The sequence below is a fragment of the Notolepis coatsorum genome (genome assembly GCF_963971535.1).
Source record: "Notolepis coatsorum genome assembly, chromosome: 10".
NCBI classification, from domain to species: Eukaryota; Metazoa; Chordata; class Actinopteri; order Aulopiformes; family Paralepididae; genus Notolepis; species Notolepis coatsorum.
Window position 1 is genome coordinate 37,018,722 of NC_140174.1, and position 23,927 is coordinate 37,042,648.

General features: G+C 46.1%; 1 protein-coding gene across 2 annotated transcripts in view; it reads right to left on the reverse strand.

Annotated features, from left to right (window-relative positions):
• adamts14 (ADAM metallopeptidase with thrombospondin type 1 motif, 14) overlaps positions 1 to 23,927 on the reverse strand; it is a 238,764-nt gene that overhangs the window by 33,765 nt on the left and 181,072 nt on the right. For both annotated transcript variants that reach the window (XM_084323888.1, XM_084323887.1), the window contains exon 16: positions 17,619 to 17,782. In XM_084323888.1, the coding sequence (XP_084180014.1) occupies positions 17,619 to 17,782 (164 nt within the window). The remainder of the gene's footprint in view (positions 1 to 17,618; positions 17,783 to 23,927) is intronic.

Below are 23,927 nucleotides of genomic sequence, written 5' to 3' on the forward strand. Positions count from 1 at the left end.
AGGAAGGGCACAAATCTATCAGCTGAGAAACAATGTTCATCAAAGTGTTGAGTGTTACAGTGTAATAATAAGCATGTGTTGAGTGCTACAGTGTAATTATAAGCATGTGCAGCTTGGCATTTTGCATGAACGGACACACTTGCATGTTAGCAATTCCAGGCCTGCATCTGGTGCAGGTGGGGAGCGCATCCAGTAAATTGCCAGCTTGCCCTCATCTTCTTTCCATCCATGCTCTGCTCTGTAGGACTTGGGACCACAGGGTTAGACTGCAGACTGTTATATTTCGTATATAGCTTACGCTCTGCTCTATTGGAACATTCCCCGTCACATTCTGTGACCTTGAAAACTTTCAGCCACAATGCACCTACACCTGTCCGGCCACGCCCCCATCCCCATGAATATAAGCGAGGGGTGTGACCGTACTCCTGCTCTTCCCTTTCTTTCACCTCACGGAAGTCCGTGGCTACATGCACACTTCGCAGCGTTTGTTAGTTAGTTAGTTAGATTAGTCATTGTGTTGCTGTCTTTTTCTTTTTGCCTACTCGCCCTTTAAATGAAAATGTTAAGATGGCATCACCACCGGGGACGAGCGTCGCCGGGCAGTCGTTGAGCCCCAGCGGGATCAGAGCCGCCTCCTCAGGGAGTTTCAGAGGAAACTGGTCTCGTATTTGGGGAACCTTGTACTTGGGCGTGCTCTATTTCCCGAGCTCAGGCGGCAGCTGCGACTAAACAGAATACCGTTGATGACGCCCTGCCGAGAAAGAGTGCGAGCAGCGGTGTGTGGACACACCGCCGAGGTAGGGGGGTTGTGAGACCGTTTGCCCCCTTTTTAAATCCTTTATATCTCCCTCTTACGTCTAAAAGCCTTCATGTGTAAATAACCTTTTCACTGAATGTGTTTGGTGCATACACTTCTCCCGTCCGCCTCGAAATACCACGTTTAAATAAGCGTGTGATTATTCACTGTATTTTGAGGCTATTGCCTATGAGGGCTCGCTGTCCCTCTGTTTAGGCAGTCAAGGGTGGCGAGTAGCGGTTTTCTTGTGGGGAGGGTATGTTGATTTACAAGAACACGTCTTTTAAACAGTCGGGTTCCTGGAATCAGCAAGTGGTCTTGCTCTTGTGTAACAAGGGCACTGTCCCTCCTCAGAGCCTGTTGTGTGTTTTCCTTAAGCGAGTAGAAACACGTGATGGGCGACAGGTTTTTCGCTTAACACTAGCACAGCCGACAAGGGGTCACATGACCCCTAGGCATTTTCAATAAATGTATCCTCGTCACTCGGTCGAGCTCCAGCTCTGTCACTCAATGACTTTTCCTAAAAGTACCCGTTTTATCTGGCACGGTTTCTGAAATTTCAAAATGACTTCAGGAAAATGGAATTAGAACGTTATTTCAGCTATTTCTGCTGAACGGCCACCTCCCTCCCTCCTTGACCCTCCCTCCCTTTCACTCTCTCCCTCCCCTTCTCTCTCTCCCTTTCTCTCCCCCCTCCCTTTCTCTCTCTCCCTCCCTCTCTCTTTCTCCCTCTCTTTCCCTCTCTCTATACCTCCCTCTCCCTCCTTCTCACTTCCTCTCCCTCCCTCCCTTCCTCTCTCCCTCCCTCCCTCTCTCTCTCTCTCTCCCTCCCTTTCTCCTTCTCCCTCCCTCCCTCATTGACCCTCCCTCCCTTCTCTCCCTCCCATCTCCATTCTAAAGGCTGTCGGGTCATCTGACCCGTTCCCGGCGGGAATTAGTGTCATTTTCTCCATGGCTGTGCTAGTGTTAAGAGACAGCTGGTGGTTAGCTGGTTAGCTGGTGTGGGTTGGGTGTTTTTCAAAACGATAAGGCATGCAAAGCACGCTCATATGTATCTGTATTATGTATCTGTTCATTGTAAACACAGCGCACGGCTAGCAGCGGCGCTTCTGTCGCCTCATATATGCCTTCGTTTTACGTGAGGCTAGCGGGGGGGGGGGGGGAGGATAGGAACAGGAAAACTGTCGACGGAGGGGGGCGACGCAGTTCAAAGCGAGCGCGCCTTTCTTCATTTGGGATTCCTCTGCTAGAGTCACGCTGGTACGTAGGATTCTACTCCGCCGCCAGTTGGCTACGAGGCCGCTTTGTGATTCTTACCGCGTGGCTACAGCAGTACCACATGTCGGTATGGATGGAGTGAACGTGGAGAGCGGGACCCGTGTGGCAATTTGCACGCCCTCGCCCTCCATTTTTGGGGTTCTGAAACAGACTCTTCTATCAGAATCCGCGGCAACGACAGCCCTGGTCGTCGAGATTCAATCTCTGTTGGCGAGGCAGAAAAAGGGGGGATTCCCCATTCCCACACCGACCTTATTGGGTGGGACTGGGGGTTCCCCGGCCATTGAAAACGTAACAGGCTTCGTGTTTTCTTATTGGCCCAAGAGATGTATCCGTGAGTTACAACCTGCACGGCAGGCTGCTATGACATTAAAAATTAGAGATAAAGCTGATGCAGTCAAGGCTGTTGTCTTTTCTGATCTGCTTCCTCTTAACGGTTGTGTGTATTGGGCTGTTGTGCCCATTCTGAAATCTGTTAAACCCGGCGTCTTCCCCTCTCATATAAATTGAAGTTTTCCCCCCCAGGCTCTGTATATAAAATCCTGTGTCAGTGTCCTTCGGGACCGGCTCCCTCCTGGTCATCCCAGACAGCGGGGAGAGACGTTGTAAGGGGCTCTTTCTTGTTAGAAATTCGCCGCCACCATTCTCGGGTTTTACGAGCCTACACGCTGTTCATAAATCAGCGCTTGGTCTTACGGGACCAATATCAGCGCTGGCCCAGGCGTGTCTTTCCGAACCAGAAACCGTGGGTTTACAATACTATCCGAGTGGCCCTGAATGCTCGCACCGCTGCTTATAACCTGGGCAGAGCGTCAGGAAATATGGAGGAGTATAAGGCTACAGTCTATACTCTGCGCAAGGCCGTGAAGCTTGCAAAGAGGACATACGCTGGCAAGATGGAGGCACAAATGGCCCAGAATGACACAAGAGGTTTATGGCGAGGACTACGGACGATAACTGACTACAAAGTCAGCGCCCCCTCAATCGGGAGTGCTGACGCCTCTCTCTCGCGGATCAACTCAACTCCTTTTACGCGCGGTTCGGTGCAAACAGTGGCGACGCGAGCTCACCGGCTAACGACGTCACTGACGCGCCGGCTGTCGTGGAGGGGGGGGGGCATCCACGTGGGGGGGGGGGGGGGGGGGGGTCCCAGCTGGCCCAGATGGGATAACAGGATGTATACTTAAGTCCTGTGCTAACCAGCGTGTTCACCACCATATTCAATCTATCCCTGGCTGAGTCCGTGGTCCCTGCCTGCTTCAAGGTGTCCACCATAATCCCGGTACCAAAAAAATCCTCTCCAGCAGGCCTCAATGACTACAGACCGGTGGCACTCACCACTGTGGTCATGAAATGTTTTGAGAGGATGGTTAAGGATTACATTTGTGCCTCCCTCCCCAGTGATATGGGCCCTTTGCAATTTGCATACAGGTCAAACAGGTCCACTGACGATGCGGTCTCTCAGGTACAACACCCTCTCTCACCTAGACAGCCAGAAGGGGGGCTATGTGAGACTGTTGTTCATTGACTATAGCTCAGCGTTCAACACCATAGTCCCCACCAGACTGGTGGACAAGCTCATTGAGCTGGGTCTGAGCTCCACTCTGAGCGCCTGGATACTGGACTGCACTATATAGTATTGTATATTAGTACATTGCATAGTATATTGTATATTGTATGGTAACTCATTTACTTCTATTCTGCATCGAACATTGTACATATGTCTATACTATACACTGTGACTTCTATTTCTACTTCTATTTCTATTTTTATTTCCATTTTTACTTCTATTTTTACTTCTATTTTTACATGCTATACTATTTTATTTCATACTTATCTTGTCTAGCACAGTCTCTGGAGCGTAACAGTAAGAAGCATTTTGTATAAAAGTATTCTGTACTTCTGTATGACAACTATTAAAGAAACTTGAAACTTGAAACTTTCTGAGTGAGAGGCCCCAGGCGGTCAGGGTGGGGGGTCAGACCTCCAACACCATCACCCTGAGTATCGGGTCCCCCCAGGGCTGTGTCCTGAGCCCCCTGCTGTATTCACTCTACACACATGACTGTGTGGCCAGGTTCAGCTCCAACTCCATAGTGAAGTTTGCGGACGACACAGTGGTGGTGGGGCTGATCTCTGACGAGAAGGCCTACCGGGAGGAGGTTGATGTACTGGCACGCTGGTGTCAGGACAACAGCCTGCTCCTGAACATTGGTAAAACCAAGGAGCTGATCGTGGATTTTAGGAGAACACAGTAGGGGACACACACACCACTGTGGATAAACGGGGCTACCGTGGACAGGGTGAGCAGCTTTAAGTACCTGGGAGTCCACATCTCAGAGGGTCTGACATGGACAACACATTCAGTCGTAAAAAAGGCGAAGCAGCGCCTCTACCACCTGAGACAGTTAAGGAAGTTCAGAGTATCAGGGAAGATACTCCAGTCCTTCTACTCCGGAGCTGTAGAGAGCATCTTGACTGGAAACATCACTGCCTGGTATGGAAACAGCAAGGCACAGGACAAGAAGGCCCTACAGAGAGTGGTGCGCTCAGCTGAGCGTACTACGGGTATTGCACTACCACCCCTGTAGGACTTATATAATAAGAGGTGCAAATCCAGAGCCTGCAGAATAATGAAAGACCCTCACCACCCCAACAACAGCCTGTTCAAGCTGCACGGTCAGGCAAACGCCTGCGTACACCAGCAACTAGGACAGAGAGACTTCGGCTCAGCTTCTTCCCCAGGCCATCAGAGTCTTGAACACTGAACTCTCCACATACAAGCACACATGAGCACACACACAACACACATACTGTATACGCTCACACACACACACACACACACACACACACACACACACACACACACACGCACGCACACACACACACACACACACACACAGACACACACACACACACACACACACACACACACACACATTTGAAATGTTTATTTATGTCCACATGAACAGAAGTACAAGGAGGCCTCATACAAAGGACATAAACAATGCGAGTGCAGTCAGAAAATTATGAAAGAACAGTCAGGTACAAGGTGCATGGATGGCAGAATCATGGGAAAAGGTAACAGCGCCTCCTCCAAATTGAGCGGCTTCCTATAATTGCTGATACTGAGCAGTACCTGGCTAACTGCTTGGCCTTCCTTTTGGGGAGACCGGCTATTTGTAGGCCCTTCACACAGTGGCGCCGCGTGGGTAAAATAACAGGGGATGCCAAAAAAAATTATAAAAAAAAAGTATTAAATATTTTTATTAATATTATTATTATTATATATTTTTTAAATATATTTAAGTCAAGCAGTCACCATGTACACTACAGTATGGCTCGGCGGCCCGTCAAACTTTATTTTTATTTATTTAACAGATTGCAGAATGGGTACAATACAGTACGGCTCAATACACACAATTTTATAAGGGAATGCAGACCAGAGAAAGATAACAGCCTCTGTATTAACCTCGCCAACACAAGGAGTTTGTCTTGTTTACATCAGGGTCCCCCATTTTCAATTCATAGTGACATTTATGACATACAAGACATCATGACATTTATGGCATAGGGACATACACAACATACATGACATTTATGGCATAGGGACATACATGACATACAGGGGGGACCCTGATGTAAACAAGACGAAAGTCTTTCTCTGGTCTGCATCCCCTTAACAATATTGAGCTGTACTGTACTGTACCCATTCTGCAATCTGTTAATAAACTTTTCAATCAATCAGGTATTTAGTAATGTTACATTTGTGACATATACGATATTCAAATATACAGTACTGTTACCCATAGATCCTGACAGAATATATACATATGTGTAACGTCCCTAGGGCACATTTCCTCCCTCCTAACATTGGTCTCCTACCTCCTGACAGTGGTCTCCTACCTGGTCTCCTACCTCCTAGTGGTCACCATCAGATGGGCCAGATGAGACAAGCCACCATTTTGTGTTTCTTTGTTATTGTTGATTTGATTGCTTCATGTTTGTTGTCCTGGCATTTTCCTTTCCTTGTGTAATGGTCTTCCCCTTGTCTGGTTGTGGTTTGTGATATTGCCTTTGTTATTGTTGTGTATTGATTTAGTCTAGTTTGTGGTTTATTGTTTCTGTATGTTTGGACTGGCCTCACCAGGTGTTGTCACTTATAATTAGCATAGTATTTAAGTATGTCGTCTTCCTCTGTTCTGTGTGGCGACATACTTCCTGTTCCTCCCCGTTCTTGCCCTCGTCATTGATTGATTGATTGAAAACTTTATTAACAGATTGCAGAATGGGTACAGTACAGTACAGCTCAATACATACAATTGTTAAGGGGATGCAGACCAGAGAAAGACTTTCGTCTTGTTTACATCAGGGTCCCCCATTTTCAATTCATCGTAACATATATGACATACAGATAGACAGTACTGCTACATCTATACATTTATGACATACCAGATTTGCAAATACAGTACTGTTTGTGATACGAAAAGAGTCCAGAAAAGAAGTATATACATTTGACGTAGAAACTGTACATTGGAGGAGGTTGGGTAGGTGGGGGGGGGGGTACTGTACATTGGAGGTGGTTGGGTGGGTGGGGGGGAGGTTGGGTAGGAGTGGGGGAGAGAGGTTGGGTAGGAAGGGTGGGTGGGGGACACTGTACAACTGTACAAGCAACACTGTACATTGGAATATTGACAAGACCATACTTGGTCATTTTTACTGTACATTGGAGGGGGTTGTGTTAGGACATTTACAGGGGCCAGTTTCGAATTGCAGTCTCCCGTAGGTGTTTTTTGAGAGTGTTTTTGAAAGTGGGTAGTGATTCACATTCCTTTACAGCTTTGGGTAGTGCGTTCCACATTGATGTGGCATAATTGCGAAACGTGTTTAGTCCCTTGTTTGAGCCGAATCTGGGTTTAACATGATTTGTGGAGCTCCCTCTGGTGTTGTGATCGTGGTATTCACTGACCTTTGGGAAGTATTTTGACATGTACATGGGTACCTTGGTCGTGTAGTAGACCAGGCCCATTGCAAGTTGCTGTGCTCTGTCGTCTACTCTAAGCCATCCTAGGTTGTCAAAGTGGGCAGGGGTGAGGTGGGTTCTAGGAGTAAGGTCAAGCAGTAGTCTGACCAGTTTGTTTTGAGATGTTTGTAATTTGGTTTTTAGCGCCTTTGAGGTGCTTTGGTACCATGAGGTGCAAGCATAGTCGTAGTACCCTTGAATGAGTGCTCCTGCCAGAGTCTTCAGGGTATTCTTGTTTACCAGTGAGGAGATCCGGTACAAGAATCGAGTTCGTTGGTTGACTTTTTTTATTACATTGGATGCCATTTTGTCACAGGAAAGATTTGCCTCTAGGATTGAACCCATGTAGGTAATATCTTCTTTCCTTGTGACAATATTGTCACCCACTGTAACTGAGAAGCCGTCGGTCTTGCTGAGTTTGTTATTTGAACCGAAGAGAATGGACTCTGTTTTGCCCATGTGTAATGATAGTTTGTTATCAGCGAGCCATATGCAGATTTTGCCTAGTTCCGAGCTGAGGGTTTTTTCAACCTGTAACTTGTTCTTGTCAGAGACCAGCAGGGCTGAGTCGTCCGCAAACAGGAACAAGTTACAGTCACAAGCTGACGACATGTCATTTGCATAAATTAGGAACAGTAGCAGACCTAGTATCCTTCCTTGTGGAACACCACAGCTTACTTTGAGGGGGGGGGATAGGGTACCGTTTACCTCCACCATCTGCTCTCTCCCCTCCAGGTAGATTGCATCCAGCTCACTGATAGACTATCAAAACCAATTGCTTTTAGCATGTCAATCAGAATGGTGTGATTGACAGTGTCGAAGGCCTTTTGTAGGTCCAGCATGACCATGCCGCAGTATTTGCCCGCGTCCACCTCTTGTTTGATGTGGTCGTTTAAATAGAGAAGGCATGTGTCAGTGGAGTGGGATGTTCTGAAGCCAGATTGGAATTCGTAGATTCGATTTTTTTCCGCGAGATATTTTTCGACCTGTTCGTATACATTTTTTCCATGACTTTCGAGATGGAGGTAAGGATAGAAACAGGGCGGTAGTTGCCTGGGTCTAATTTACTGCCTTTTTTGTGCAGGGGTGTTACTCTCGCAATTTTGAAGTCCTTGGGGACGTGTCCCTGTTTTATGGAGAGGTTTATTATGTGTGTGATGACTGGGGTGATGGCGGCTGCTGAGTCTCTGAGGAATTTGGAGGGGATGTTGTCATGGCCAGTGGCCTTGTTAGGTTGGAGGGCGCTCAGTTTTTTGAGTACCTCATCTGTTGTTACCATTTCCAGTTTGAAGTGGTCTTTGTGGACCCCTAGGTTCTTGTAGTATTTACCAGTGTTGTGGCTATGTTTGTGAAGAAACTATTTAAGTAATTGGCTACATCCAGCTTGTCTGTGATGAGCGTGTTGTCCGTCTTTATGTTTATGTTTGAGAATCTGGTTTTAAGTTTTTTACTGCAGCCTAGTTGGTTATTGAGTAATTTCCAAAGTTCACGTGGTTTGTTTTTGTTTTCCTCGGTTTTGTCATTGATGAATATTTTTTTGCTGTTTTGATCATGGAGTTTACGTCATTTCTTAGTCTGTTTCTTTCCAGTTTGAGTTCAGTCACGTGGGCTTGGAGTTCACTGCTCGTGCTTATGGTAAGCTTTGACTGATTTTTACGAAACTCAGAGCATTTTTTGTCTCTGGTTTTCATAGCGGTCAGTATTTCTTGTACTGCTTGACTGTTTTGTGACAGCCAGCCTTTTGTTTTAGCTTTTTGCGGGTGCAGAATATCATATAATGATCACTTAACCCGCATGCTATAACCCCTTTATTGGCGATCTTGGACTTGTCAGAGGTCAGGATGAGGTCAATGGTAGTCTGAGTTGACTCACATACACGTGTGGGTTGTGTGATTAGCTGGCTGAGGCCGTGCAGATCACAAAACCTATTGTAGGATTTGAAGACGGGTGCATCTTTTTGTTGCATATCCGTGTTCCAATCCCCAATAAGAATAATTTCTGCATCCTCAGCTCCAGCTAAGCACGCATCCAACACATCATAAAAGCCATTTTGGTCTGGCGGTCTGTAAATTGTGCCGACTAGAACAGATTTAGCCCTTTCAAATAGAATTTCTACAAAAACAGTTTCAATAGCCTCATGATCTAGGTCTGTACGGTTAATACATTTGGTGTCTTTATGAATGTACATGCAGACACCTCCTCCATGCCTGTTCCTGTCATTCCGGACTAAAGAATAGTTCTCCAATTCAATTTCCGGGTCTGTTACTGATGAGTCCAGTTTAGTTTCAGAGAAACATAGAATGTTTACCTTACCGCTAATGAAATGTTGCCTTATTTCTGCCAGTTTGTGCCTAAGGCTATTTACATTAAGATGGAAAATATGAAGACCGTTTTTATTTGTTGTGTTGTCTATATCCTTGAGATAAAGGTAGGGTTCTTCTTCTGTGGGAAGGGGGGCTCTGTGATGTCCGGAGGGGGGGTGGGGGATCCTTTGATCAAGGTGGGTGTCCCGCGACGGGAGGGGGGTGGGGCTGTGTTGTTATTATTTGGTCCGTGTGTGGGAGGGGGGGGGTGGGTGTGATTCTTTGTCATGTCCTGGTTCATCTGCTAGCGTCTGTGTTGATTCCGTCTGGTGGTGGAATTCCGTGGGGAGGGGGCATGGGGCTGTGTTGATTCCATCCCGCCGGCTCCCTGCTGTGGTGATGTCTCGCTGACCAGGTGGCTTTCGGTGGGGGAAGGGTAGGGTCCTCTGGCTCCGGTAGTTTGCTGTGTTAGCTTGCCGGCTACCTGCGCCACCGTCGAGTTGATTATCCCCGGTACCTTCACTCCCGTCTCGTCCTCCCGTGTGTTCCTCTGCGGCGGCATCGGGTGTGTTGATTGCTCCGGCGTCGGGTGGAAAGTAGGCACCCGAAGCCATCGTTGCATCCTGTAGTGCCAGTCCCAGTCGTCGTGTCTGGGTTCGCGTCCTGACGGGGGGTCCTGGCGTGGCTGGGTCCGGGGTTTAGCTGCACGTCTCCCGAGAGTAGCAGGATAAGGGACAAAAAAGTCTTTCGGTCCATTCTGCCATTCGGGGGTCTGTTCTTTCTTTCAGGATTAGTTGCACTGTGTTGTCATTCTGAGTAAGTGTAGTGTTTTGTTGTTTACTGTTATCTTCCGTATTCTCAAGTTTTGTTTCACTAGTACCAGCACTGCTGCACCGTTTATGTTCTGTTGTTATTTGTAGTTTAGTCTTGCTCTCTCTCAGTTCTAAATAAATAGAACACCTCCTTTTGTGAAGAGCAACCACCGTCTCGTTCTCTGTCATTTTGTAGCTCTGGGGCTCTTCCATCATTCTGCTTACTGGGTTCTGTTCTCCCCCCATTCGTAACAGAATGTCGCCACCAATACTGAACCCAGCAGAAAGAGTAAAGGGGACAATGAGAGTTATCCTCAAGTTAATGGAGGGGGATCTGTCCACCTATGCCCCAGCTAAATGTTTTTTTTTTTTTTTCTTTTTTTTTTTACTTAAGACGATCCGGTCCGTAGCAGACCAGGATCCGGATCAGGAGGCTGAGATGGGGGTGTTGGCCAACAAGGTCGCAGGCCTCCACAGCTGACCCGGCCGTCGCTGCCAGCCTGGTTCCGCTCGGTGTAGCCCCGGCTGTCATCACTCCCCCTCCGGCTTCCACGCCCAGCCCAGCCTCTACGCCACGCCTCGCCGACGCGACCGCACCGGTCTCCACGCCCAGCCCAGCCTTTACGACTGGTCCGGCTGCAACGCCGGGTCTCGGCTCCTCATCTCCGGCCTCTACGCCACGCCTCGCCGCCGTGACCGGACCGGTCTCCACGCCCAGCCCAGTCTCTACGAATGGTCCGGCTGCAACGCCGGGTCCCGGCTCCTCGATTGGTCCTGGCTCCCCGTCTGGTCCACCCCTACGCCGTGACCGGCGTTCTGGTCCTCGCCGTGGTCTTCGGCGTGGTCTTCGGCGTGGTCTTCGCCGTGGTCTTCGCCGTGGTCTTCGCCGTGGTCTTCGCCGTGGTCTACGGTGGGTCCTGCTCCGGGGGTCGCCGCCGCTACACCTCCGTTCCGGCTCTCCTGGACCGGTCCTTGGTCCGGCGGTTGGAGGGGCTCCCGTCCGGGATCCTGCTCCCAAGTCTAGCCCTCCTCCCCGGGTTTTGGTGCCCATCCCCACCCCCCCTCGTCGGGCCGCTGTTCCCAGGTCTAGCCTTCCTCCCTGGGTTTTGGTGCCCATCCCCATCCCCCCTCATCGGGCCGCTGCTCCCAGGTCTAGCTTCCCTCTCCAGTTCCCGGTTTCTTCCCCTCCCCCCCCTCTCCGGGCATCTGCGCCCGTTGTCGCCCCTCAAGTTCAAGTTTCTTTTATTGCCACACGGCCAGGCCCCTGGCTGCTATGCCCCTCCTGGGTTTTTTCCTCGACCTTCCGGCCCCAGTTCTCCGGGTCCTCGCCCTGGGGTTTTTCCAGGGTCTCGGCCTCCTGCTTCGCCCGTGGATGGACGATATTCTTGGGGGTCTGGAAGCCCCCCGTTCGAGGGGAGGTACTGTAACGTCCCTAGGGCCGGCCCTAGCTGGGCCGGTTATGAAAGGAACAGTGAACATTTCCTCCCTCCTAACATTGGTCTCCTACCTCCTGACAGTGGTCTCCTACCTGGTCTCCTACCTCCTAGTGGTCACCATCAGATGGGCCAGATGAGACAAGCCACCATTTTGTGTTTCTTTGTTATTGTTGATTTGATTGCTTCATGTTTGTTGTCCTGGCATTTTCCTTTCCTTGTGTAATGGTCTTCCCCTTGTCTGGTTGTGGTTTGTGATATTGCCTTTGTTATTGTTGTGTATTGATTTAGTCTAGTTTGTGGTTTATTGTTTCTGTATGTTTGGACTGGCCTCACCAGGTGTTGTCACTTATAATTAGCATAGTATTTAAGTATGTCGTCTTCCTCTGTTCTGTGTGGCGACATACTTCCTGTTCCTCCCCGTTCCTGCCCTCGTCATGTTGCACTGTGTTGTCATTCTGAGTAAGTGTAGTGTTTTGTTGTTTACTGTTATTTTCCGTATTCTCAAGTTGTTTCACTAGTACCAGCACTGCTGCACCGTTTATGTTCTGTTGTTATTTGTAGTTTAGTCTTGCTCTCTCTCAGTTCTAAATAAATAGAACACCTCCTTTTGTGAAGAGCAACCACCGTCTCGTTCTCTGTCATTTTGTAGCTCTGGGCCCCATTCCCCGTACCTGGCTAACTGAGTTAGCCGGATAATTTCCAGCATAGCCTGACTTAAGCCAGACCTTTCCATTCCCCGACGCTCGATTGTCTAAATCACCATGACAACAGATCAAAAGGTTTGATCCTGGTCGGGAGCAGGGTTAAGTTCAGTTAGCTGGATGAACCATGGCCACGCCCCCGCAAAGAAATGCCAGCTCGCTTCCTGAAATATTTCTCACAGTCTAGATCCCATTATACTGAATTATGTTTTTGTGCTTCGTTTTCCTAGAGGGGGCTTTTGAAATGTATAATAATAGAACTAAATGCTGATAATAAATCATATTGAGCCTATAGATTTACTTTGTCTTAAATAAAATAATGCACGTCATATACGGCGCTCGGAGTCGCGATACACACTGCATGTGGTTATTTTAATAACGGCGCATTGCAAATGTGAATCCCGCTGGGATATTTTTAATGAATGAAACCGGCCGTTTGGCTCTGATTAGTTTCATATATTCTCCGCTGTAGATTTGCTTAACGGAGCGCCCGGATTGTGTTTCATTCAAGCATAAAATTGAAGTGTCTATGCATGGATTGTGGTTTTTGTGTGATATTGTAACTGGGATTAAAATGTCTGATGAGATGCGCTGTTTGACGGATTTGAGAAATTGAATGAGCCGTTGACGTCACATTAATGCATTTGAGAATAAAGAGATAAAACTTCATTCAAAAGAAAAATATTCGAAACACGGGTTTCTTGTCCATTGATGGATACACAATGGATATATCCCGTCTGGCACAGTGGTGCAACGGCTAGTGCTCAACCCTGTCAACTGGGCGACCCGAGTTCAAAACCCTGCGTTTCCAATATAATTTTTTTGGAATATAATATTAATGATTATACGCAAAAGTAGCCTAGTTTTAAGTTAAAATATTATAAATCTACATGCATTGAGGATGTCATTCTTTATATAGCTCTCAACGTGCACCAAATTGATGTATTTACATTGCAAAAAGAAGAAAATGACTAGAAGAAGGGGGATTCGAACACGGGTCGTCTGCGTGAAAGGCAAAAGGACAAACCGTCACACCACAGTGCAGATAAGTAAAAAATCCACCATACATCAATCAATGGATAAGAGAGCCGTATCCTTATTCTGAAACAGTTGAACTAATTATTTTCGCTAGCAAGATCTCATTTGATTATTCAATCCATAAACCTACTGCCAGCAGGAACGTTTAAAGAAATATAATCTGATTGATTGGGGTAATGAGGGATTTAAAATTAGCCTATAGATTATGCATTTAACTTGTCGGCGAGGCTATTGAGCCGCCTGCAATCGTTAATAAAGTTTTAAAACAATCAATCAATCAATGCCGTTAGAAGATCAGGATTTCTGCTATCGACACCTGCTGTCTTTTCAACTGAAGCGGCCGCGCGCAATTATACAGAGTCTCAAGTCTGGTTAGAGTTAACGAGACTGAATCAGCGTTCGAGGAACAGGAAAATCCCGGCTTCAAACATCGGGTTAATTGAATCTGGATAATGGGACTCTTGATCGACTTAGTTGAACCAGGTACGGGGAATAGGGCCCTGGGGCTCCTCCATCCTTCTGCTTACTGGGTTCTGTTCTCCCACCATTCATAACACATATGATGAGGAGGGGACTGTAGAATTTTTTTCATATTTAAGCCAAATAATATATATAATATATTTCTCCCTCCCTCGCTCTCTCTCTCCTTCTCTTTCTGAATATTACACACACACAACACAAATATATACACACACACAGTGGTTGCCTGCAGGAGGTCTGGTTTGATTATGAATCAGAGAGAGAGAGAGAGATAGATAGAGATATGGCCTGATGTCGCCATCGGAGCGTTTCTCAGCGTCTTGCAAGATATTGCTGACATGGCAGAACATACATGTATACAGTAGCCTGTGGCAGTACAGTATGACTCGGCGAGTCGGCGCCGCCGATAACACAGTATGATATGACACGGCAGAATATACAGTATGGCTCCCCACACACACACACACACACACACACACACACACACACACACACACACACACACACACACACACACACAGCGGCATCACTTATGAAAAGTTATTAGGTTATTAGGTACTCACAGACAGTCACCATTGTTGCAGCTGACGCTGCAAAGTAAAGTCAAGCAACGTCCACAATCACAAAGTTCTCCAAGTCCTGTGGGTATTCGGGTATTCCTAAACTCTTCTGCAGCTGAGCGAATTTCAGGTCTCCTCAATGAATTAATCCGAGAGAGGAATCCAAATTTCAATCAATCAAACAATGCTGTTTGTTTAGACATTAAGACTCACATAACGTTAGCTAGCTATCTCCTTCCATCGTATTGTTGTTTTGATTTGAACATGGCCGCGAGGCATGTATATTTTCCCCAACGCAGTTTCACCGAGGCGATGACGTCGTCACGTTTAGCTTTTAATGTGATTTGATTGGTCAATCGGTGGAAACGTTCTGGACCTGCCCCGCCTCCAGGGTGGCAAATGTGCAGAGGCTAGAGTACTTAGTTTGCTGACGGACCCGTTTTAAGGTGTAGGAAGGGCTTTAGTAAGCTCGAATCTTATTGGCTATTATTGGTTTTGGAATCCACATACATGAATCACATGGTGGATGCTAGAGAAAGACACCTCCCCTCTGCCTCCTCTCCTCTGCTGCAGTGAGCACAGAGTGACTGCCTCAGTGAGTCTGACAGTGTGTTAGAGAGAGTGAGAAGGAGAAGAGGGAGACATTAAAAAAAAAAAATTATAACACAGAGATGAAAAATAATGATTTTTTATTATTATTGTAAACTATATAAAAAAAATATTATTTTTATTTTAAATATATATATATTTTTTTCATATTTCATATTTCATATTAATTCATATTTTAATAATGGGGAAGCCTGGCTTCCGTTGGCTTCCAGGAGGATTCGCCACTGCCCTCACAACCAACTTGTGCACATGCCCTAGGCTGCCAAAGATAAAAACTAGGAGTTTACATCTGTAGCCTAGCTGTGAGATGGTCTGCTGTAGCTGTTGGTATTTCAGCATTTTGGTTAGGAAGGCTTCTTCTAAGCTGTAGTCAAAAGTACAGCCAACCTCAAGAATGGACACCTCCCTAAGGTGTTCATTTACCACAAATACATCAGGGGTGTTAGCTGCACACACACACACACACACACACACACACACACACACACACACACACACACACACACACACACACACACACACACACACACACACACACACACACACACACACACACACACACACACACACACATGCTGCACACGCTCACACAAAACGGTCACTTTACAAAATGAAAAGGTCAATTTACTGTATATATAAAAAATAAAATAAAAAAAGAACAGGAGTGGTTCTTGTATAGCAATATATGGATATAGCAAGATAGCATAAGGATATATAGTATAACTGTATATTGTATAGTATAGTATTGTATAGTAGTGTACTGTACATAAGACCCAGTGCCTCATCTGTAGCTTAACACTGTATTGCACTATCGCAGGACCTTAGCATGTCTTTTACCATGCATTTGAAACTTTATGTGCATTATACCTGTCATGTCTTATTCTTATTACTTGTATTATTGCACAATCGCTGCGGGCATGACCACCCGCATTTCACTGTATGCCCTGTATGCCGTGACAAATAAAACTCTTGACTTGACTTCACTTGACCACTTTGTGACATTATCCTAGTGGCTGTTCTGTATAGTTTATAGTTTAGGAGCCTAATACTGCTCTTCTAATTTAAGGCTCACAATCACCCCTGACAAGAAATAGTATAGGCATATTATACATTTCCTGAATCCTTATGGTCCTGAGAATGTTGGAGAGTCTGTATTTTGTGTCCCTGTTGCTCCTAGATGACACACGGCTAAAAGATAGTATATAATTTAGGCGAAAATCGTGTAAAGATTTGTGTTGTTGACTGTTCAAAGAGCTCCAGTGACCTCTATATTGGTCAGAGAGATTCACATCTTAGCTTGAATGAAAGATGACATAGTCCCCTTTAAAATGATACTAAAGACAATATTGTGAAACATTGACAGATGTCCTCTATGTGAGTCTAAAGCAGGATATGCACCAGCATCTGAAATGCAATTTCCTGAAGGGGTGGGTATACTTCATGACTTGATAATTATGATAAAGCTACCACTCCGGAAGGGCTATCATACCAAAATATCATCTACAGACATAGATCTTTAAAAAAATTATATGTACGTTTTGTCACCTTGAGTGGTACCGATAAGTGACATTTTGGCCTCTGGCCCATGGACTAATAGTGGCAACAACTAAATGACTTGCTACAAAACAAACATATTCAGAGAAAATTATTAAATGTGATGTAATTTTAGTAAAATTATAATCTACTGCATTTTGAAGTGAAAGATGAGTTTTAAAATGAATAAAGATCTCTGCAGTGAGTGGTTGCTGTGGTAACTAAGGACTCTGTGGCAGAAATCACTGGATGGCGGAGGAGGTCAGGTTTTGTTAGTTAGAAAACTCTATTTTTGTCCATCAGAGACATCTAACTTCTACGCGTCAAAAATATATCAAATCAAGTGGTTTTGCTTAGATCTCTGACATGTTACATGATGTCCTTAGTATCAGCAGCATGTCAAAACAGACGTCTCTGAAAACAGTCCTCATCAATGTTTTCCCTCTCATTATGCGCTCATGTGGATTGACTTAGTATTTATAGTCATCATGCCTCATCGTGTCTTGTCTTATAGGATTTGTGTTGTGTGTATCTTTGTGTGAGCTGTCGCACCAACGAGAAACACACTGACTTAAAGGCCCAATTTGCTATCTAAATGTAAATAAATGGGTATGTTGGGACATGTTTTCATTCTCTAGTTGATTGAAGGGGCTTTTGAAACAAGGACTACTGTAACACTAGGGACAACAGGGACATTTTATTAGCTTTTTATTGTATTTGCTATATTTGTTGGCTGTATTTACAACAATAGTACATTTTAAACATGGGATTAAAATAGACCCATATTCAGCTTTATGATGAGTTCCATAAATCTACATATCAAGCTCTTCAAGAATGTATGTGAATTTCATTTCAAACCTTTATTTAAACTTGAAAGGCAACTGAGGTTTCCCTCATTTACAGTAAATTTACAGTCAATATAACCCATTATTCATTTGGTACAAAAAACAAACACGGATTGGGCCTTTAAAAACAGCACGTGGGTAAGTGGGGAGATACTGTCCTCCGGTCCCTCGGAAACAGAACCGCATACTGTGCTACACACTCACCAGAACCACGATGCCCTCGTGAAGGGGTCCGATTGTTTTCAGGCTCTCCTTCTCCTCTCCTATGGAATACTCCCACTCCAGGCCATTCTCGATGAAGGTCCTTGACTTGGCGTCTTCGCTCTTTGCGTTCAATATGAAGTTTCCAGTGACCTGATTCTTAACAGCTGTCAACCAGTAGGAAGAAAAAGGAAAGGAGTGTTCTTTTTTTGTCTCTCTTTTTAAAATATTTTTCTTTACACACATGCAAGGTCAAAGAGGAGCGTAGGACCGCAGGACTGCATGCAGCACCTTGGGAGCACAAAAGCAGCATTCACAAACTGCCAAAGATGAAACTGTTTAGAGTCTTAAGAGAAAGTGTGAACACCCATGGCAGCGACAACAATAAAATAGAGGGGAAATAAGCTGCACGGTCCTCTCTAGTCTGTGACATTGATTTTACCACTGGAATTTCAGTGGAATCCACTCCTCCGGGTGTATTGTAGGTGAAACTGAACAGAAATACAGTATCAACACTAGCCTATGTATATTTTGGGAACGTTCTTTGGCTTTGTGGCAAGTCGATAGTAATACTCCCAAGTTCTGTATCGCCTCCTCTTCCTATGAATCCAGATAGGGAAGAAGAGGAGGGGAGGAGAGGAGAGGAGAGGGGAGAGGAGAGCAGAGGAGAGGGGGGGAGCAGAGGAGAGGAGAGCAGGGCAGAGCAGAGGAGAGGAGAGGAGAGGAGAGGAGAGGAGAGGAGAGGAGAGGAGAGGAGAGGAGAGGAGAGGAGAGGAGAGGAGAGGAGAGCAGGGCAGAGCAGAGGAGAGCAGAGGAGAGGAGAGGAGAGGAGAGCAGAGGAGAGCAGAGGAGAGGAGAGGAGAGCAGAGGAGAGGAGGAGAGGGGAGGGGCAGAGGAGAGGAGAGCAGGGCAGAGCAGAGGAGAGGAGAGCAGAGGAGAGGGGGGAGCAGAGGAGAAGAGAGCAGGGCAGAGCAGAGGAGAGCAGAGGAGAGGAGAGCAGAGGAGAGGAGAGGAGAGGAGAGGAGAGGAGAGCAGAGGAGAGGAGAGGAGAGGAGAGGAGAGGAGAGGAGAGGAGAGGAGAGGAGAGGAGAGGAGAGGAGAGGAGAGGAGAGGAGAGGAGAGGAGAGCAGAGGAGAGGAGAGGAGAGGGGAGGGGGGAGGAGATCAGAGAGCAGAGGAGAGCAGGGCAGAGCAGAGGAGAGCAGAGGGGAGGAGAGCAGAGGAGAGGGGAGGAGCAGAGGAGAGGAGAGCAGGGCAGAGCAGAGGAGAGCAGAGGAGAGGAGAGCAGAGGAGAGGGGAGGAGCAGAGGAGAGTGAGGAGCAGAGGAGAGGAGAGCAGGGCAGAGCAGAGGAGAGCAGATGAGAGGGGGGGAGCAGAGGAGAGCAGAGGAGAGCAGAGGAGAGCAGAGGAGAGGAGAGCAGAGGAGAAGAGAGCAGAGGAGAGGAGAGCAGGGCAGAGCAGAGGAGATGAGAGCAGAGGAGAGGGGAGGGGGGAGGAGAGCAGAGGAGAGGAGAGGGGAGGGGGAGGAGAGCAGAGGAGAGGAGAGCAGGGCAGAGCAGAGGAGAGCAGAGGAGAGGGGAGGGGGGGGGAAGGAGAGCAGAGGAGAGGAGAGAATAGGAGAGGAGAGCAGAGGAGAGGAGAGGGGAGGGGGGAGGAGAGCAGAGGAGAAGAGAGGAGAGGAGAGGAGAGGAGAGGAGAGGAGAGGAGAGGAGAGGAGAGGAGAGGAGAGGAGAGGAGAGGAGAGGATAGGAGAGGAGAGGAGAGGAGAGGAGAGGAGAGGAGAGGAGAGGAGAGGAGAGGAGAGAGGAGAGTAGAGGAGAATTTGGCCAGATACCCCTGTCAGTCACACAGAGAGCTATTGTATGAGAGATAGGGGTCTCTCTCTCCCTCTCTCTCTCTCTCTCTCTCTGGCACACACACACATACACACACACACACACACACACACACCCCTGAATGAGTTTTAAAACGTTGTGTTATTATGTCTGACACACCGCCGAGGTCAGCTAATGGCTTTCACAGGTAAGCCCTTCATGAAAACAGACAAAGCAGGAATGCAAAGTATCAAGTGGTACGCCCATGCACCATCACACTCAGCTCAAATAAGAGCAAGCTCTTTTACAGTACAGTGTATACCTTTTCAGTGGAGTTTATGTTGCTCAGGCCCAAGTGTTATTTCCTGACAGCTATTGATATTGGCAAACACTACTAACAGGAAATAAATGTGAGGCCCATTTAGAATGTTGTCAAGTTTAAAAGAGTACCTCTATGTGACTCACCGTGTGTTATCATTGCATTGATCGACAACAATTAACACACTATAGGCGGTTTCAACCAGTTTTCCTCCTTGTTGCTATAATATTAATAACTGATGGGAAAATAATGTGGGTCCAAGCTGTTCCCCTAGCAACGCAAATTCCAGCTAAACCAATCTATTTAGCAGCATGGAATGTCGATTTCAGATCCCTCAGTCTTAGAAATTTGCGGTGAGGGCCACTCAACTCAAGCTTCCCAAGATAGCAAATGTATCTTCATGTACAATAATAGGTGGTACAGTAATTCCCACCATTAGTCAGACCATTAGTCAGACCATTAGTCAGACCATTCTCGAAGTCAACTTCCTGTCTGTACGGCTTGGGGGAAAAATTCACTCCCGGTACATTGTGTACGCCTAATTTAATGCAGAAAACGTATCGGAAAAGCAGCAAATTAAACACAATCAAGGGTAATTTCCTTCGGTGCATCACAATGCCAAAGAGCTGCTGTGTTACGTTTTGTACTAATAACAAAATCAAGAATCCAAATCGAAAGTCTTATATAAGGTTATGAAATTAACAAGAATGTGATAAAATATGTAATAAAAACGGAGCTCAACGCATACATTTGATCTAGAAACCCGTTTGTTGTCCCCTATACGAAGATGGCCGGCGGTCTCGTGACTTCAGAGTGTCTTCCAGAAGTCTTATCCACTTCACCATTTGTGAAGTGGATGAGTAATTCACTTACATATACTGTATTTCAAAACATGGAAAAACTGCGGCGGTGAAAGAAACCATCCTGAATTAGGTACCAGAGTTTGTCATTTCAGTAAGAAGAATAATTCTGCTCGTGTAGCTTTTACTGTTTCGGTTCCTGAAACGGCATTTTTCACTGCTTCACTGAAGTGAACGGTTCATAATTCTGCAGATTAGGATGATCTGTGAAGGTGATGGGGACATCATACTAAGCCTGAACAATATTGAAAATATTTTTTATTTATATTTTCGCAATATATTGTATTTTATATATTGCAATATGAGAAAGCGCAGGTTAAAGGGGAAGTTCAGAGAATTGTGGACCCCTACTAGCCTTATTTCCTATTTACCAATGACGGTGTCAGTCAGCAGAGTCCTTTTCTCAGCACTCTGCTGTGCTTCACACTGGATATAACCACAACTCTGGCCTAGTTAGCCACAAATCAAATGTAAAGATAATGGGGTCACTCTTCAATCTGTATAAGCTCTGACATAAACACTATGACCTACTCCATAGTAGTAAGTAAGTGCTTAAGTGCTTTGACAGCGACTCCATTTAAACTTTATATTAGCTTTGTGGTTAACTGAGGAGGAGCTGGAACGGGTATGAAGTAGATCCGGTCGATTGTGCCGAGAAAGGACCTTCAACGTCATCATCGATTCAGTAGCGTTTAGCACAGATGTGACCAGGAAATCAATAAATTAAACAAAGGGTTGTTATTTTGTCAGAGCAAACTACGCCCCCCCCCCCTCCCCCCAAGACAATTGCAGCAACTGTATGTTGTATAACAATTGTTTGTTATACTAAAGCCACAATCTAGCGGCAGAGCGGGGTCAGGGTGCTGGTCCTGGGGTGGGAGTGGGGGAGGTAATTAAGCATTACATCACACGCAGGAGTGGGTTGTGACAATTAGACCATGCCTAGGGGTGGTCGTTAGACCCCCCCTAGGCATGGTCTAATTGTCACAACCCACGACTGCGCGTGGTGTAATGGCTTTTATACAACTGGCACATTCATCCAACCGTATTGCTATACAATAAACACACATTAATTGAAGATTTATTGAAAAAACCATCCGCCAGAAAAAGTAGTTCCCAAAAAAAAAGAGAGAAGTTGCCTCCATGTGGAAGCAGCTCGGAAGTGCATCCAACTGTTCTCAGTAGGACATCCAACAAACTAACACATCCAACTGTCTCTCAACTAAGACATCCAACAAACTAAGACATCCAACTGTCTTTCAACTAGGCATCCAACAAACTAAGGGCGTTTTCACACCTAGCTCGTTTGGAGCTGTTGTTCCGAAACCTGGAGCGTTTACCCCCTATTTAGGTTCAGTTGGGCATATATGAACACAGCAATCACATTCTGTTGCGGAACAAAACAAGCGGGCCGAGACCACCTACAGAGGGTGGTCTCGGCGCACTTCCAAAGGAACCCGACGCGACTCGTACGCTGTGAGAATGCAATCGATTTAACAAACCGACACAACTCACTTGCCGTACTGTATACGCGCTGCATGATGACGCAACGCACACGCGCCCTGGACTGTTCCATAAGAGGGGGGAGCTTCGGTGGCCAGTGTGAGTGGCTACAGACCACTGCACTTAAATATAAACATTAGTCTACCTGGAGACTCAATGAGGTAATTGTAGATGTCGCCATAAGACGCGTCTGGTCATTTAGTGGGATCATTGTTTCATTATCCTGTTCGGCTGAAAGGACACTGGCCACCGAAGCTCCCCCCTCTGATGGAACAGTCCAGGGCGGGTGTGCGTTGCATCACAATCCGTGGGCAATCAGCGCATGTGCATGGGGGATGCTCTGCTTAAAAACGGGCTTTTTCGCTGCCGAATTAGTTCTGATCGATTAGGAATGGCTTGCGCCGTGTTCAGGAGATTCTGGCGCATACAAGACTATTCGATCATGTCTCTAGCACCCCCACAGCCGTATCTGCAACCACTTACATCACGGCTCTCATCCACATTCATTCATTTGCTCCCCTCGCTCTCCCCTCCCCGATTTCAATGTAACGCGGAGATTCAGGGTTAGGGGGGGGGGGACACCCCAAAATCTGACCAATGAGTGACAGTTTGCTCGCGCGTGCGTTTGTTTTGGTCCGCTGTTAACACAGCCGTGTGAACACAAACGAACTAAGGGACAAGTGCAACATTGTATCAATATAGTCACTGTGTCTCCCTGAATCGGAACAAAGCAAACGAACTACAGGTGTGAAAACGCCCTAAGACATCCAACTGTCTTTCACCTAGACATCCAACAAACTAAGACATCCAACTGTCTTTCAACTAGACATCCAGCAAACTAACACATCCAACTTTTCTTTAGTTTTTAACCTACTTTCTATAGAACTTCATTCTTAGATGCTTCTATAGAAAGTAGGTAAAACAAATAAAAAAAAAGTTTTCTTTGCCCTATAGGGGAAAAAAAGTTTTCTTTGCCCTATAAGATATTTTTTTTTTAAACCTACTTTCTATAGAAGCAGCTGGGAGGTGCGCTGTTTTAAGTAAGCGTGGGTTATTGAATTGATTGATTGATTGATTGCAAATTTGATTACTGTCCGCCTTGTTTCCAACTGGTTAAGTTTAGGCCCTCTTTCGAAGTTGGTTAAGGTTAGAGTTTGGAATCAGGGCTGGTGGTCTATCGCCCTGCTCTAAAGACAAACTCTAACCTTAACCAACTTCGAAAGAGGGCCTAAACTTAACCAGTTGGAAACCAGGCGGACAGTAATAAAATTTGCTGTTTCCAACTGGTTAAGTTTAGGCCCTCTTTCGAAGTTGGTTAAGGTTAGAGTTTGGAATCAGGGCTGGTGGTCTATCGCCCTGCTCTAAAGACAAACTCTAACCTTAACCAACTTCGAAAGAGGGCCTAAACTTAACCAGTTGGAAACAAGGCGGACAGTAATAAAATTAGCAATCAATCAATCAATCAATTCAATAGTCCACGCTCACTTAAAACAGCGCACCTCCCAGCTGCTTCTATAGAAAGTAGCTAAAAAATATATTATTTTTTTTGCAATTAATCAATCAATCAATCAATTCGCACGATTTTTATTTTGTTCCACAATGACTCATGACCCATCAATTACATCATCCAACATTGTTTAAGCAACTAAGACATTCGCCGTGACAGAATCGTTTTTCATTTAGTCTTTATGACCCTATCACCATTATCCTTTCGTAATGTTTCCTGTCCGGCTTGTCCGCCATCTTGCTTTCATTCCTAAAACCACGAACGTGCATTGATAGTAATGCGGTTGTGGGCGGGTACTGGGACCAAGAGC